The following is a 17,363-nucleotide window of genomic DNA, read 5'->3' as shown; positions in this document are numbered from 1 at the left end:
TTCTTCACGGAATGTGGGCGCCTCCAAAGACATCTGTGAAACAAAAGAATGGTCCAGGACGTGCACCAACAGCGGCTCTGTTAAACCAGAGTGTTTATTTCTCATTAACTGTCTTCTGGTTCTCTTATTAGAGGCGGTAATTCGTAATTGCTATACCCCAAGTGCTTCATCTTGCTCAAAGAGACCCAAGTTTAGTTCAGGGTCCTCATTATCTGGGAATTCATTATCTAAATCTGGGCATATGGACAGGCGAGTGAACTCTGTCTTAGTATGAAAGTATGCGTTAATGACCCAACCACTTACAAAAGCGCCTCTACACACAGGCTGCCCTACCCCACCTCCCGCTCCCCATGCCTTGAACACTTGACTCCCAGTCTCTGTCTGGAAGTTTTCCCCCTGATTGCCAGCTCTTGTCAACATGTAACAGGAAAAAGCAAATAGAAGATCGGAATGTAATGTGCCGACTGAGGGGAAGGAGAGCCTGCCTCGGGACACAGCTAACAAGGGGAGAGGGGGCCGACAAGGGTGATGACATGATAGACATCCCATAATTTGAATATCAAAAGATTAACAGAAGCCCTTGGGAAAACTGATGACGAGCTAACATATTTTTTCCCCAAATTGACCCACTTTATGACTCCGCCGTGAACATCAAACTTTACAATCCTGTCACAAGGGATTTCGTATCAGACCATCATGCAATTCTATCAGAAAAATGAGGCCTCTCCACCCACCCCCAAAATTGGCACAATGCTTCTTGGCTCATTCTAGCACACACTTAGGAAAAATCAGATGAGACGAACGTTTTCATAAACTGTGTTCAAGTCTAAGATGTTGTTGGCAGCAAGCACATCTTTGTCTTTCATTGATTTCTGTGAAAGGAGTGTCTTCCCGTGGGCTACCCAGGAACCATGCCTCTCAACCTGGCCACAGTTAGAGCCAGCAGGGACCCTCAGAAACTCCATGTGCCCCAGTGTCCTTAAGAGCCTCTGTGGTGAATTTCATCTTTGTCTTTAGACAACACAGATGTGTTCGAACGCAAGCACCCTTACAGCAACTTACAGCAAGGGCTTACTTTTGCCTTCTTAGCCCAAGACCTCCTGAGGCATCAAAGAACTTGACCTTTGCCCTTCCCCATATCTCAAGACAAAGCTATCACAATGGGCTGAAGACTTACATTGCTGGACCCAGAACTCTGGTTTTTCCATAGCCTTAGCCTCATGTTCTAAACTGGGCTTTGAGAGGCTGGAACTTGAGCACACTAGCTAGATTTGTTGCTGAGACGGTAACTAAGTTCCAGTCACTCCGTTGGTCTTGTTTGTGGATGAGACCAGATTTTAGGCATGGAGCTTGGTTATGTGGACTGGTGAGGGCACTATCTTCATTTTGCACATGATGTATCTACCAGAGCATGCATGACACAATTGCCCTTTAGTAGGTTCTAGGAACCCACAGCTGGGTAAAGCCTGCCTGAGGACCATCATTGTACGTGCTGACCGTCCAGTGGAGAAAGATGTGAATGATCCTGTCCAGAACACTGATCAGAGTCTTTGGTGGCATGGTCTCCCTCTGCTGGAGAGAAATCTGCCCTTGTGCTATGATTTGGTTACAAAGTATTGCCCAAAGACACCTTACTGAAGGCATTGTTGTTTCCCTATGCGGTGGTGTTCAGAGGCTCAGAGTTCAGCAATCACGTGAGCTCCAATGTTACCAGGAATTAACCAGCTGATGGATTCAGAGCTGACTGGACTCTGGGGTGAGCAGGTGGGAACTATGGGAAGTGGAGCCCAGTTGAGGAAATGGGTCTTTGTAGCTCAACTCATCCCTCTTCCTCTCTCCTCATTCTCTGCTTCCTGGCCACCTTTGCGCTGCTGCATGCTCCTTGTCCCCTCACCGCCTCCCACCGCTTGACCACAGACTGTAACCTCTAAACTCAAGATTCAAACAAACCTTTCCTCCTGTAAAGTTGATTTTCTCAGACAGTTTGTCATAACAGTAGTCTGCCCTGCCCGCCTCAGGACTGAAAGCCTGGAAAAGTTAAGACTCAAATGATGGTCTTGTTTTCCCAATTCTATCTGTTCCAGAGCCAATAATTCCTCGACTCGAGACCAAAAGCACTGAGGCTAGGGAGCTGGCTGGGTGGGTAAAGCTGTTTGCTGTGCAAGCCTGAGGACCTGAGTTCAAATATCCGGCATCTACAGAACAAGTCGGGGAAGGAAGCGCATGCCTGTAACCCCAGTGCTGGCATAAGAGGAGGGGGCAGAGGCAGGAGGACCCCTGAAGCTGACTAGCCAGTATGTACAACCATACACACACACGCACACACACACACACACAATGAAGAACTAAAAAACAAAACAGAAAACTCTACTTAGTCCTCGGCCAATCTGGACAGAGTAGATGGTTTAGGCCAGTCCCTCTGGATGGTGACAAGTTCCTTGGGCTCCCTCCTGAACTGAACTCTACACGGCACACACATACACAAGCACGCGCCACAGGCACAGATCTGCCTAGCTACCCATGCATCTCTGTGGGGATGGAAGAGACTCCTGATTTCCTTTCTAGGCCCAAGGTAAAGGTCATGGTACTAGAAGCTGTCCCCTCTAACCCATACTAAGTGCTCAATGCTATGGATTAAGAGGATTTTACTAAGACCTGAGTTCTGGGATTAATCAGATCTTAATTTTATGTCTTTTTCTCTGTCTTGAAGTGCATCTGTTGAATTAACACATACTTGTAGTCTGTGTACTAAACGATGTTGTAAAGTAAGTGACAAGGACTGGGGATGCAGCTCAGGGAGCAGCGTGCTCACTAGCAGGCACAGCACCCTGGGTCTGACTCCAGAATCATATAAACTAGGTATGGTGTGCACACCTGTAACTCAGTCCCTGAGAGATGAAAGCAGGGCTACCAGAGGTTTATCAGCTGGCAAGTTTGTCCTTGGCTGCAGAGAATGTTTGAGGCCAGCCTGGGATACATGGGATCTCTCTCAACAATAAATGAATGAAGTAAGTATGGGGAAAATATTGACTTTACATTAAAGCTCTGATAAATGTTGCTAACATTCTCAGATTACAGATGGAGAGACTGAGGCATTAATAAGCTAAGTAAATTACAGGGGGTGTGTAGCAGAAGCAGGAGCCAAACCTAGTCACCCCAGCCTCGTATGTCACTCTTCTCCCTTCTTCACCTCACCTCAGGTAATGCTTGCTGTGCGAAGTATGAGGGAGACCCAGCAAGCATTCATGAGGTACCTGCAGACCATGTCTCAGTAAGAGTAGAGACTACAGTGAGCTCTTCGGGGCCTGGGGGAGTATATGCGCAGGTGGAAAACAGAGGTCAACTGTGGGTGTCTGACTTGCTGAGTCAGTGAGGCTGACTGGTCAGTGAGCCCAGAGGTCGCCTGTCTGTCCCCTCAGCGCTGGGAATACAGACTTTTTATGAGAACTCTGGAGCCAAACTCAGGCCCTCATGCTTGCCCAGCAAGCACTTTACAGAGCTCCAACTTCAACTATTTCTTTTGAAACTCCCACCAATCAAGAGATTACCAAGACCGAAAATGAAGAGGTCAAGCCGTGGGGGATGACTCGCCTAAGATGTTGGTGCATGTCACTTGGTACCAGGACAAAATACCTGACAAAAAGCAACTTGAGGAAAGACGGGTTTATTTTAGCTCACAGTTAAGGATTCACTCCATCCTGGCGGGGAAGCATGGCAGCAGGTTGATCAACAGTATGAAGCATGACAATGTTCTTTGTGGGCCTGTGCTACTATAACTAAACATCATATACACAGCTGTTCTCAACCTGCCCAGTGCTGCAACCCTTTAATACAGAATACAGTTCCTCATGCTGTGGTGATGCCTAACCATAAATGGTTTTCATTGCTACTTCATAACTGTAATTCTGCTACTATTATGAATTATAATATCTATATTTTCTAATGGTCTTAGGTGAAAGGGTCATACAACTCTCAAAGGGTTGAGATCCACAAATTGAGACCTGCTGATATACCAGATGACTTATATAGTAGAATTATTTTTATTACACTTCTGGGCGTCAGGTGATCACAGAACCCACCACAAGGTAAGGTTCTAATAGGCCCATTCCTGACTGTCCAGGGCTGCTTTCTATTTACTCTTCAAATGGGGCCGCCTTTATAAGAACACTTCTCCCATTCATGAATACTCTAACCTCCCTGTGTCATTAATTCCCAATTCCCTATGTCATTAATTCTAACGTTGTACTGGAGATTAAGATTTGGACATAGGCGTTTGGGGGAAACACAAACATTTAGTCCACCATAGGAGAGACTCTAACTGGTGTGTTTGTAAGTGGTGGTATCAGAGAGTGCCAAAGCTTGTATTCCTTCTGCCCTCTAACCCCACCACCAGAAGTCAAAACATACGCGTTGAAGGAGGGGCCATTGTTTCCCCCAGCCTGTAAGAATCTGACTTGTTTGTACACATTCCAGTTAAGACCCTTATGCGTCTTTGTGGCTATTGATGGCCATTTCCCAGGTTCAGACTGGGGCCATGTTGCTGGAAAAAAACTCTCAGAATGGGGACCCTGGTTCTCATGTTGAGCGCAAGTGATTTGAACCAATACCATCTTTTGAGATAGCTGAGAAGATCTTTAGGATTCAAAAGCACAAATGCCTCATCCTTCAGACTACTTCCCACCCTGGCATTTTGGCAGCCACCCCAAAATCATGTGGATCCTTTAGGATGCCTCTCCTGGATGATCTTAACCCTATGGGAGAGCTAGGGTTGATTATGGTCCACATGTAACCCAGCCTCCCAGATGTTCCAGAGATCAGTGATAGAGAAACAGCTGGAAGGACAGCTGGCAGGCCCAGGGAAATTGACACAATAATCCTCTGTCCACACTGGCCTCCCTTCTTAAACGGAGGCATTCACTCCACTCTCAGCCTCTGTCTTTGCAGTCGCTTAGCTGAAAAGGCCTTTTCTGAATTTTCGGATAGCTGGTTTTCTCTCCACCTAGGTCTAAGGTCCAATCCTCCGCTACCACCCTATCCAGGGTTGCCACCAACTGCCTACATTGTGCCCTTGCCCATGATTGTCACCAACGGCCCCACCACCTTACCCATGATTGCCACCAACTGCCTACATTGTGCCCTTGCCCATGATTGTCACCAACGGCCCCACCACCTTGCCCATGATTGCCACCAACTGCCTACATTGTGCCCTTGCCCATGATTGTCACCAACGGCCCCACCATCTTACCCATGATTGCCACCAACTGCCCCACCACCTTACCCATGATTGCCACCAACTGCCTACATTGTGCCCTTGCCCATGATTGTCACCAACGGCCCCACCACCTTGCCCATGATTGCCACCAACTGCCTACATTGTGCCCTTGCCCATGATTGTCACCAACGGCCCCACCACCTTGCCCATGATTGCCACCAACTGCCTACATTGTGCCCTTGCCCATGATTGTCACCAACGGCCCCACCACCTTGCCCATGATTGCCACCAACTGCCCCACCACCTTACCCATGATTGCCACCAACGGCCCCACCACCTTACCCATGATCGCCACCATCATCTGCCTCCTTCAAATACAGAACTACAGACATACCAAGGATGCAATATAGTGGTAGAGCACTTGCCTTGTGTGCACAAGACTCTGGGTTTGATTCCCAGCAACACACACACATACACACTCATATGCAATTCAGATATACATCTGAATTTTAATTAGACATAAAAAAGAAACTATGTCGTTTTCAAAAAAATGGATTGTGCTGACTAGTTTTATGTCAACTTGACATAATTTAGAGGTACCTGAAAGGAGGGAACCTCAATTAAGAAAACACCTCCATAGGATCAGGCTGTAGGACACTTTCTTAATTAGTGATTGATGGGGAGGGCCCAGACCATTGTGAGTGGTCCCATCCTTTGACTGGTAGTCCTGGGCTTGATAAGCAAACTGAGCAAGGCATGGGGAGCAAGCCAGTAAGCAGGCCACTCCACGGCCTCTGCAACAGCTCCTGACTCCAAGTTCCTGCCCTGCTTGAGGCACTGCAGTGATATGGAAGCCAAGTAAGCCCTTTCCTCCATGGTGTTTCATCACAGCGACAGGAACCCTAAGGCATGGATGGAACCGGAAACCATCATGTTAAGCAAAATAAGCCTGACTCAGAAAGACAAAGGGCACATTTCCTCTCATGGGCAGAATCTGTACTTATCTGGGGAAAGGAGAAGGACCACCAGAAAGAGGCGGAGAACTCAGGAGGGTAACAAGGCACGTTGACGAGCCATTGTCTCAGCGTTAACCTCCGTCCTCTGCGGTGAGAAGCTTCTCCAATGAGAGTAAGCACCACACAGATCTTTGTGTGAAAGGATACGCACTGGAAGGCAACTTAGTGCTATGCCCAGTTATCAAAATTTCATGATCTTGTTCACTAACTGCCTGGTTAAGATTCTCAGTGAGTATCTCAGGTCTGAGGACCAGCATCCTCTTTGTCTTGACCACCAGGGAATCCCCAGAACCTGAAATCAACCTTTGTAGCCCAGTTCTCACACATAGCTCCTTCCCCAAGTCCACCTCCTCTCCCATCCTCTCTCACCCATGCACTCTGGGTCTATTCCACAGTTCAACCTCAGCTGACCCCACAACCTGCAGTGACTCTGAACTCCCAAACCAGTCCTCCCTCCTGGATTCTATCAGCATCACACCAGACCCCTCCCCCCACCCGCTTGAAGAAACCACCCCCTTTGATTAGCTTCTAATTAACCTTCAGTTCGCAGCTTAGACATGATTTCGCTCGGCATTCGCTTAACAAAACTCATTTTACTGAGTTACCGGGGAGATAATTGTGTGTGAGAGAGTGAGAGGAAGGGGGTTGCTTACTCCAAATCCTTTCTATACCATTTGAACCATATGTCACATATGTTCTTTTAATTTAGCAGAGATTATCTAAATACGAGATAAAAGGCTGCTTATTTTTTAGGATGTCTATGCATTTAAGAATTATTCTTAAAGATGCTCAGCGTGCCACGAGGACTTAATTATTGTAGCTTTGTCGTGTGGCTTGATATCTTGTTTAAAACACAAAGAACCTTTCTGAAGCCCTTTCATTCATTCCAGTTTTTTTTTTTTTCCTGAGAAAATTGCTTTCAGCTTCCTGAATAGGCTAATTCTGTCACCTGGGAAAATGGTGTCTTTATTCTGTCTCCTCCCCCTTGCTGATAGCTCAGTCTTTGTGCTGAGTAGAGTCCATGGGGCTGCGGTAACTAACAGAGACAATAACAAGCATCCTTCTCCTCGTCTTGGCGCTCGTGGACTGCTTCAAGGGCCTGCCCTTCACGAGACATGATGGCCTAAGCATATACACTGTTCCCACCCGTGAAGGAAAGGTTCCATTGTCTCAGTCAAAGTCGAGTTCCTGGGACAATCTTCTTCTCGCAGAATGAAACTGAAACCACTGTAAAAAATAAATAAATAAATAAAAATTAAAAAAAAAATAAAATAAAAAATAAAAAAAAACAGTCTCCACCATGACATCTCAACAGCTCGGGAAATCGTTCCTTCCACTCAGAAGCTCTTCCCAGGATCCTCCAATCCACTGCCTCTTATACCCCAGGTGTCGCAACTGCCTGGTTACTGGAGTCCCCTCACTTCTTACCCTCAGCTGTCAGATCTTGGTTCTCTTCACTGTCTTTGCAGCCTCTCTTCCTCAGAGTTCCAGCTTGAAGCTGAACTAGGATAGTGCTGAGTTCATATCCTGACTTGATCCTTACAATCTGAATGTTTTTAACATTTCTATCTTCCGCTTGTTTGCAGTATGTAGGTAAATCACACTCATCCTCTTTTGGAAAAGCTGCATTAATATAGTGCCTTGCACGGTGAGGTTACTGGAGTTGCTAAGAGCGGAGCCTGAGCACCAGTGTCGGAACAAGCTAGGCTCAGCCATCTGACCTTGGTAGGCCATTAAGGAGACAAGTGATAGTACAAACCAGAGAAAGATCTATTCGGTGTGCACACTGAGGAGAGGAACAAGTGACGAGGTTCAGTGACCCTCCTTAGTCTGTATCCGGGGTCCTGACAAGAGGTTTAGGCTTAAGTGGAGGGTAAGAGATCTGCCTATCAAAGCAGTTCTGGTCACAAGATGTTCCCAACCAGTCACCAACCTATCCTTGTGTAGGCTCCAGCTTCTCCTGTGGGGCACCCCGACAAATTGCCAGAACTGGATAAAGTCTCTAAGGAGACAAGTTCTTCCTCTGGCTGCCACCAGGGCCTAGCCTTGTCCCTCTCCCAACAGGAGACTCCTGGGGAAATTCCATTCCCTTGGGGTCCGTTGTTTCAATAGTCTCATAACTAAAAGGAGAGGTTCAAGGGTCTTTCCTTAAAATACCTTTATTCTTCTTAACAAGAATGGTTTTAAAAGCTCATACCTGTAATTCTAGCACTCAGAAGCTGAGGCAGGAGGATCACAAGTTCAAGGCCAGTACGACTACATAGCAAAACAGAGTCTCAAAAAAATTTACTGATAGGGGGAAATAGTCACAGGAAAATGTAAGTAAAGGAGTGTATGTGGTCCCAACCCTGTTAAATCGCCTCATGTGAAGTCAAGGGGGGGGGGGGGAGCTGCATGGAGGAGATATGAAAACAATAACTGGTAGATATTTCTGGGGGTGAGCAATATGCTGCTGATACGGATGGCCAACCGCACTTTACAACAAGTGTTTGGGGTTGGGGTGCCAAGAGCTTTACGATCAGTGTGGAGTCTTCCGTGGGGAAATCCCTGACACCCTTCCCTTTTGTAATGCTTTGCTTTTCAAAATCACACCATGTCACCAATCTGTCTCTTCTCATCCTAGAGTATTTGCCAAAACCAATGATAGTAGTCGGTTTGATTTATTGAGGTTTTAAGTGTGTGCCAAGAGCTGTGCTAAGCGCCTGAGGCATTTGCCTGATTGAAAGATGCATGAGAGCTCTGAGAGCAGCGCTGGGTGCTGACGGTACCCTGTCCGCACCAGAACAGCCCCATGGCATCGCGTTTATCATCTCCCCGGAGGCAAGGCAAGAGAAGTAACTCACAGAGAACTGCAACTAGTGGACGATTGATCTGAAGTTGATACCAAGATGCGACTCTAAAGACAGCCCTCTTACTTAGTCTGCTTGCATTCAGAGATAGCAGGACTATATGTCTGCAGGAACATGGGCGCACCATGGGGCCAAATGGGGATTCTGGCCAACTGGTGAACTCATGCCCAGGCTAATGTCTGCCTGCGCGGATTGGTTGTCACACGGAAGTGATAAGGAACTCATGTTTAAAGAAAACCTGAAAAATCTGGTTTCCATGTGAACTATCCTGAGTTTTAAGCTGCAGCAAACATGTTCAGTGTTTAATAGAGCACAATACGCGATTAAATAATGCAGGTTAAAGGAAAACAAAAAAAAATCGCAAAACAAAACCTTTTGTTCCCCAAATTTCTGAAAGGCCTCTGGGCAAAGGAGATGGACAAGTAGGTGAGAGTGCATGCTGCACAAGCGTGAGGATGCCACTTAGTCCCCTGCACACACAAAGGGCCCAGTGGAGCCGTAGTGCCTGTTACCCAGTGATGGGGGGACAGCGGATACAGGGAGACCACAGGGACTTGCTCCCCTCCAGCCTGCCTCCAGGTTCGTGGAGATCAGGTCACCCAGTGTCCTCTGACTTCCACATATGCATCCACGAGCACATATACCACACGTAGACACACACACCACTACCCAAACTCATTTTTAATTCCCACCTTTCTCCTTAGAGAGCAGAAGTTACTGGACCAGGAAGAGCTCAGCAGAGTCTTTCTTAGAGAGACAGAAATATTTCCTGCTGGACTATCTGTCACAAGCACTCATATCTGCCACAGCAGTATGAGAGCCAGCACTGGAGCTGTGTTTCAATAAAACTTTATTCACCACATGTTATAAAATTCTGTTCTTCTTTAGATTTTTTTTCCCCTCAATCATCTAAACAGTCAAACACCATTTCTGGCTGATAAAACATAGGAGATCAAATAGTGAACCAGTTCTGGTCTTTAAGCTCACTGCCAGGGCTGGAGAGATGGTTCTGCAGTTAAGAGAACTGACTACTTTTCCAGAGGACCCAGGTTCAACACCCAGGATCCACAGAACACAAGAAAACTCATAACCATCAGTAACTCCTGTTCCAGGGGATCTGACATTCTCTCCTGGCCTCTTTTCGGCACCAGACACGTAAGTGACTCACAGACATACATGTAGAGAAAACACCCATACACATAAAATTAAAATAAAAACTTTTGGATGCCAGGGTTGGAGAGATAGCTTAGTTGATACTGTCTTTGGTAGACAAACATGAGGATCTAAGTTTGATCCCCAGAAGGTATGTGAAAAAGTCAGGCTAGGTGGTGCCACATGACTTGTGATATGAGAACTGGGATGTAGAGAGAAGAAAGAGGATCTCTGGTATTTGCTGGCCTGTCAGCGTGAGCTCCCAGGCCAATGAGAAACCCTGTATCTGCAGAGAGAGAGAGAATGGGGATTGGGGAAATAACTCAGGAGTTAAGGGCACAAAACCTCTCTTACGGAGTTTGGTTCTCAGCATCCACATCAGGCAGCTGGGGAATGCAAGGCCTCTGGCTTCTGGGGGCGCTTGTACTCACATGCGCATATCTACATACAGACACATGATTCATAAGTAAAATAAAATCTTCTTTAAAGCAGACAGCAACTGAGGATACAAATACACACATGTGCAGGCTCACTTACACTCATATGTAGGCACATACACACACACTCACACACATGCATATATATATATGCACACACACACACTAAAAATCTGGCTAGTGTGTTTCCAAGAGTCACTGGTGCTTCCTGATTCTAGGTATCAGTTTCATGTGGCCTAGATCACCTCGAGCAGTCTATTTCATGAGCAAAAGCAGGCATCCTGGCACCTGCTAATCCACACAGTGGTCCTGAGTGGCCTGTTTCTAGAGTCCCCATTCCGTCTTCCCCGAAATGTTTCTTCCTATGCAGTCTTCTGTAGGATGCATAAAACAGCTCACAGAGAGGTGAAGTTACTCTCAAAGCCCCTTGCTCTGTCCAGGGGCCCTGGCCTGTTTCATGGAAGAAGCATAGCTGGTAAGAAAACCACTGGTGCACCCCATGGCCACTACAGATAGCAAGGGATGACCACAAAACTGTCACTAAGTCACCTGGCAAAGTATTCTGCTCCCACTTCTAAAACCACTGAAGAAAGCAAGAGTCACAGCAGGTTCTGAGGACGTTCAACTTCGGAAACCACAAGAACAGCTCACTGGTGTGACAACACACTCACCTTAACTTCTTCAGGTGCTTCTTCTGTTAACGTGATCACAAAATGGTGTGCTTTGAATGCTGTAAAGTGTATATTACTTCAAATGGTTCATGGGCTCTAGTAACTGTGCAACAGGCGTTACTTCTCGGGACATTATCCAGTCAATTTGTGTGTGCATAGGTTCTCTCTGTGAGTGTGTATGTGTTGTCTGAAGTTTCTTGGAGACAGAGGCGGGCAGATCTCTGTAAGTTCAAGGACACCCTGGTCTACAGAGTGAATGTTGCTAGGACAGCCAAAGATACACAGAGAAACCTAGTCTCATAAAAGCTAAAATTAAAACTAAAAATAAAAGAAATAAAGTTTAAAATAAAGCCGCACAAAGATGAAAAATACACAGAGAATCTGGACATTGTATGCTATTGTGTTGTCTTTAAATGGTTTGATGGCTGAGGAAGGAGCAACAGCTGCTAAAAGACATTTGAATATAAATGTTGCTGGATTAACCCAACATATGTATTTTGAAAATGTCTTGACTTCAAAATTGAAGTCAAAAGATATGTTACTTTGGAGAAGTTTTGCATTTGTTTCCACAGGAAATGTGAGGCTGTGGATTCATTCCTGGTTAAGAAAAATCAGGTTTGATCAAGGAAGACCCCCCTGAGAAATCTCTGATAGGAGCAGATAGCCCAGATGTCTGAGTTCTACATTCAGGACAGATTCAAGACTGCTGCCTGAGATGATCAAGCCTCACAGAATATTCCATTCAGGGCTTGACCATAATTCAAAATTTGCTTTAGTTCCACTTAAGATTATCAGCACTCCTGATCAGCAGGAAGTATTCTGGAAAACTACATCCATATTCCCAAAAAATGGATTATGGATATTTGTCTTTGTTTAGAGTGTTGGTTACAAAATGTTGTGGGTAATATTCTGGACAAAGCTATACAAAGGAGATTCAATTTAGAGTTCTTGTTTGTTTGTTCTTTTTTTTAAAAAAAAAAGGGGGGGTGCTGGGGGACAATGATTTGTACCCTGTCACTTGTATTTTAAATAAACGCTGATCAGCCAGTAGCCAGGAAGAAAGTAAAGGCGAGGCGACGAGAATAGGAGAATTCTGGGAAGAGAAAACAGTCAGCTGCAGTTGTCACCCAAACACAGAGGAAGCCAGACACAGAGCAAGCAAGATGTGACTGCCTCGCCAAAAAGGGTACCAAGCCACGTGGCTAACACAGATAAGAATTATGGGCTAATGTAAGTTATAAGAACTAGTTAATAAGAAGCCTGAGCTAATGGGCCAATCCTTTTATAATTAATGTAGACCTCTGTGTGATTCTTTGGGACTTAACAGCTGAAGGACTGGGCAGGACAGAAACTTCAGACATCAGGTGTGTGTGTGTGTGTGTGTGTGTGTGTGTGTGTGTGTGTATGTGTGTGTGTGCGTGCATGTGTGTGAATTTGTATTGGCAAGCATGTATAGAGGCTAGCAGCCAACTTTAGGTGTTTTCTTCTCATGTACTCCATCTCATTTTTGAGGCAGGGTTTCTCACTGAACCAGAGCTTGCTAGCCTGACTGCCCAGCAAGTCCCCAGGATCTGCCCTCACCCTAACATTGAGGTGAGAGATATGCGATGCCACACCTGATTTTTCCATGGGTGCTAGAGATCTAAACTCAGGTCTCCACGCTTGTGCAGCAAACACTTTACCCACTGGGCCATCTTCCTAGCTCCAGGTTAGGACACTATCCATTGCTAAGACAAAACGCTTGAGACATGGTTCGTTTGGCTCACAGTATGAAAAGCTTCGGTCTGAACCCACTGTTTTTTAGCTTGTGATGAGGAATCGTGATGGCAAAGCAGACAACTCATCTTCCAGTATAGCAGCTGCTACAAACAAGAAGAAAAGAGAGAGAGTTGGGGCTAAGGACAAGATTTTGGGCATGCACATCTCCAAAGACCCACTTCCTCCATCTTTTACCGTTTCCAGAACCTGTTCAGCTATAAACCCACCAGAGGATTAACCCTCTGATAAACTTAGAGCCCCCATGACTCACTAACCCCGAAGACTGATGCATAGGTCTTTACGTCAAGACAACATGCTCAACAAACAGGTGCATGAGGATGAAGTTCTAAAAGAGAAGAATAAAATTAATGTCTTTTCTTCAAGGTTAGAAGAAAGGTTATTATTTGTTTTTCCTTCCAAGATTTTCCTGAGTTCTCTCTCCTGGATCTTTTTCTGGATTCTGAGTCTATTCTTTGCCAGGTGGGCAAAGAATCAGAACCAAAGATACGGTCTTCGTATTTCATTGCAATTCCTGTGAAATGCTGCTGGCTTGGAGCCTACTCACAGTAGCGAGTAGTGAGGAGCTAAATAGATAGCGCTCTTAGTGTCATAAGATGATCACAGGAACAAGAATAGTAGACGCAGCAAGGATGGACATTCACAGTCTAATGGTGAAAACTCAGGCTTTGAAGCCTCCCCAGTCACTTTGTTTTCCTCAGTGCTGCATCAGAAATATCAGCATTAACAGCCTTGCCTCACAGGGTGGAGGGCTTCATCCACGTGCCTGGCCCATTGGAAACGTGTGTGTGTGTGTGTGTGTGTGTGTGTATACAAAGATAGGAGTTGGTGTATGTGCATATGTGTGCACATGTTTATATGTGTGGAGGCAAGAGGTCAATGTTGAGTGTCTGAGTGTCTTCTTTAATTGCTTCTTTTCTTTTCTTTTTTTTTTTTTATCAGGGTATTATTATGTAGTTCTGGCTGGCCTGGCCTGGAACTCACTAAGTAAACCAAGCTGGCCTTAAATTCACAGAGATCTGCCTGTGTCTGCCTTCAGAGTGCTAAAATTAAGGCATCATGCCAAGCCCATCCATTTGTTTTTAAATTAGTGTGTGTGTGTGTGTGTGTGTGTGTGTGTGTGTGTGTGAGACAAATTCTAACAGGTTTAATAATATAAACCCGAAATCATATATTAGGGAGTGAAAGCTGAAATATCAGAGAAGCAGAGCAGCGAGCTACTAGAGAGACCTTTTACCTCTATCAGACCAAAGTGGATAAGATCCTGTCTCCACAAATCAAATCTCAGACTGAATGCTCTGAGCTCCTGTCTCCTCCCACTTTATATTCCTCTCTCTGCCCAACCATATCACCCCTGTCTCCACCTCCCTAGTGTTGGGATCAAAAGCTTGTGATCCCAAGTGCTGGGATCAAAGGTGTGAACTCTGTTTCTCTTTTAGACTGATTCAATCTTGTTGTAACCCAGGGTAGCCTTAAACCCACAGAGATCTGTCTGCCTCTGCCTCCCGAGTGCTGGGATTAAAGGTGTGTGCCACCACTGCCTGGTTTCTATGACTAACTTGTGTGGCTAGCTCTGCACTCTGAGCTTCAAGTGAGCTTTATTTATTATGGCACAAACAAAACATCACTGTGGGGGGGGGGATGGGAGAGGGAGGAAAAAGAGAGAGGGAGGGAGGAGAGAGAAGAAAGAGGGAAAGGGAGGGGGAAGAGAGAGAGAGAGAGAGAGAGAGAGAGAGAGAGAGAGAGAGAGAGAGAGAGAGAGAGAGAGAGAGGACAACTTTGTAGAGTCTGTTCTTTCCTTCCACCAAATGCAGGTCATTGAGATCGTACAGCAAACATTTATCTACTGTACCAATCTGCCAGCCCTCCACCTTATTCTTTGAGACAGGGTCTCTCACTAAACCAAGAGTTCATTAGTTCAGGTAGACTGTCTGGTCAGTAAACCTTGAGGATTCTCCTGTCTCTCCTGCCAGCACTTTCATTACGAGCAGACATCACCACCACCACACTGGTTTTTTTTCTGTTGTTGTTGGGGATCTGAGCACAAATCCTCGTGGTTAGCAGCAAGTACTATACCCACTAACCCATCTTTCCACCCCAGAAACAATAAGTGACAGCTATTATGGTTATGTGCCCAAGCTTCACAAGAATTACATACACATATCCATTTCATAGATGGCCATTTCTCATTTAACAGTGACTCACTGAGAAGCACGCCTGGCTCTTCCTGAGACTCTACACTACACTGCCCTCACCTCCCTGCCTCTGTCTTTGCAGACAGGGAAGAGGAAACGCAAGCATAATTTCATGCTGCGCTGTGAGACATTCTGAATATTGTTTGTCATTTATAAGAACTGACAGAGTCGTTAACTGCCCCAGAGATTGGTTAATTGGCTAGTTAATAAACACCCACAATGATTATCAAACACACACAATGAGTTGAGTCAAGTTTATGCTGGAGAAAGAAAAGAAAGCAGAGCGCTGACAGCGTCTCAGTGGATGAGCTCCACTAGGGGGTGGGGAGGGTGGGGAGGATGGAGGGAGGGTGACTGTCTTCTCCTGAGGGAGGAGGACTGGAAGAACCTGTGGCCGGAATTGGCAGGTCGGAGACAGGAAACTATTCCCAAATGCCTAGTTTGGAATGTTGGTTCTTTGCTTACCCAAGTGACTGAAAGGGAAACTCTCATTTGCTGTCTGTCAAATGGGAAGATAAAGCAAATCTTCAGTCTGCCTCCCTCTTCCCTCTCAAAGGGGCAGGATAGGAGAGACTGTCACACCATGCTCTCATGCTTCCTAGTTCTTTGTCCTTCTAGCATGTGATATCTGAAACGTGAAGTATTTCAATCTCTTAGGTTTTTTTTTTTTTTTGGTTTTTCGAGACAGGGTTTCTCTGTGGTTTTGGAGCCTGTCCTGGAACTAGCTCTTGTAGACCAGGCTGGTCTCGAACTCACAGAGATCCGCCTGCCTCTGCCTCCCGAGTGCTGGGATTAAAGGCGTGCGCCACCACCGCCCGGTTTTTTTTCAATGTATTTATTATCTGTTGTCTCTGCTGATATGTTAACTGTGGGTCACTATGACAAATACCTGAGGCAAACTCAGGGGTGTGTGTGTGTGTGTGTGTGTGTGTTGTAGGCCTTGAGCATGTTAGGCAAGTACTCTGCCACTGGGCTACCTCCCTCACCTTACTTTCCATTTTTATTTTGAGAGGAGGTCTTGCCCAGTCTCCCAAGTTGGCCTTGAACTTGTTACATATCCTGGACAGGTCTTGAACCTGCAACCCTACTGTTTGTGCCTCCCATGTAGTTGGAATCACAGATATGTACCACAATGCCTGGCATAAATCAACTCTTAAGGAAAAGAACTTTATTGAAGAACATTCATTCTGAGGTTTCAGGGCATGGTTAATTGGCTCTGTTGTTTGAGGGTTTTGGTGAGACAGAACATGGTGATTTATACTGGGTAAGACATGGGAGAGCAAAGCTGCTTTCTTTGTGGTACACAGGAAACAAAGCTCCTAAAATCTCCTTCTAAGGTAAGCACCCAATGACCTAGTTTCCTGTTCCTGGAATCAAAAGTTCTAGCACCTCCTGCAAATGGCAGAGCTGGGGTGGAAAGCGCACACACGTGTGCATGTCTGTGTATCTGTGTGTCTGTCTGTACATGTGTCTGTGTGTGTCTATATGTGTCTGTGTGTCTGTATGTGTGTCTGTCTGTCTGTGTCTGTATGTGTCTGTGTGCCTGCATGTGTGTCTGTGTGTGTCTGTCCATGTGTTAGAAACTGAGCCTGCTAGGAACTCACACTACCACTCAACTCTATTCCCAATCTCAGTTCTGTCTTTTAATGCATGGGCCTCCCAAGGACATTCAAGGTCCAAACTACAGCAAATAGTTTCTTTTTTTTCCATCCTACTTAAACCAGCTGCTGGGCCTCCTACAGCTTCTGATGACCAGGAAAGGATATGCAACACGGAGTTGACCAGCCAGCCTGGGCCCCAGTAGCGCTCTTCCCTTGGCTCAGGGCCCTGTTTGTCTTCACAGGGGCTTTCCGAGGCGTGTGCAAGAAGATTGACCATTTCCCTGAAGATGCAGACTATGAACAGGACACAGCAGAGTACCTTCTACGTAAGTTCCCCTTGCCTCTCCAGTCTCCCTAGGTGGTGGGGGGGATGAGGAAAGGGTCTCCTGCCATTACCCACTGCTCATTATCTAACTCAAAGTGCAGACATACATTCCCAAGGCTCTGATGCCGA

At 45.9% G+C, this 17,363-nt stretch overlaps 1 protein-coding gene across 1 annotated transcript in view; it reads left to right on the top strand.

Moving 5' to 3' along the window:
* The window catches only part of Cacng3 (calcium voltage-gated channel auxiliary subunit gamma 3), a 98,037-nt gene that overhangs the window by 65,680 nt on the left and 14,994 nt on the right, over positions 1–17,363 (top strand). Inside the window, exon 2 of the mRNA XM_057778838.1 lies at positions 17,152–17,235. Within this exon, the coding sequence (XP_057634821.1) occupies positions 17,152–17,235 (84 nt within the window). The remainder of the gene's footprint in view (positions 1–17,151; positions 17,236–17,363) is intronic.

The sequence above is a fragment of the Chionomys nivalis genome, chromosome 8, assembly GCF_950005125.1.
Source record: "Chionomys nivalis chromosome 8, mChiNiv1.1, whole genome shotgun sequence".
Classification (NCBI taxonomy): Eukaryota; Metazoa; Chordata; class Mammalia; order Rodentia; family Cricetidae; genus Chionomys; species Chionomys nivalis.
This window is presented reverse-complemented; position numbering and strand designations above follow the sequence as displayed.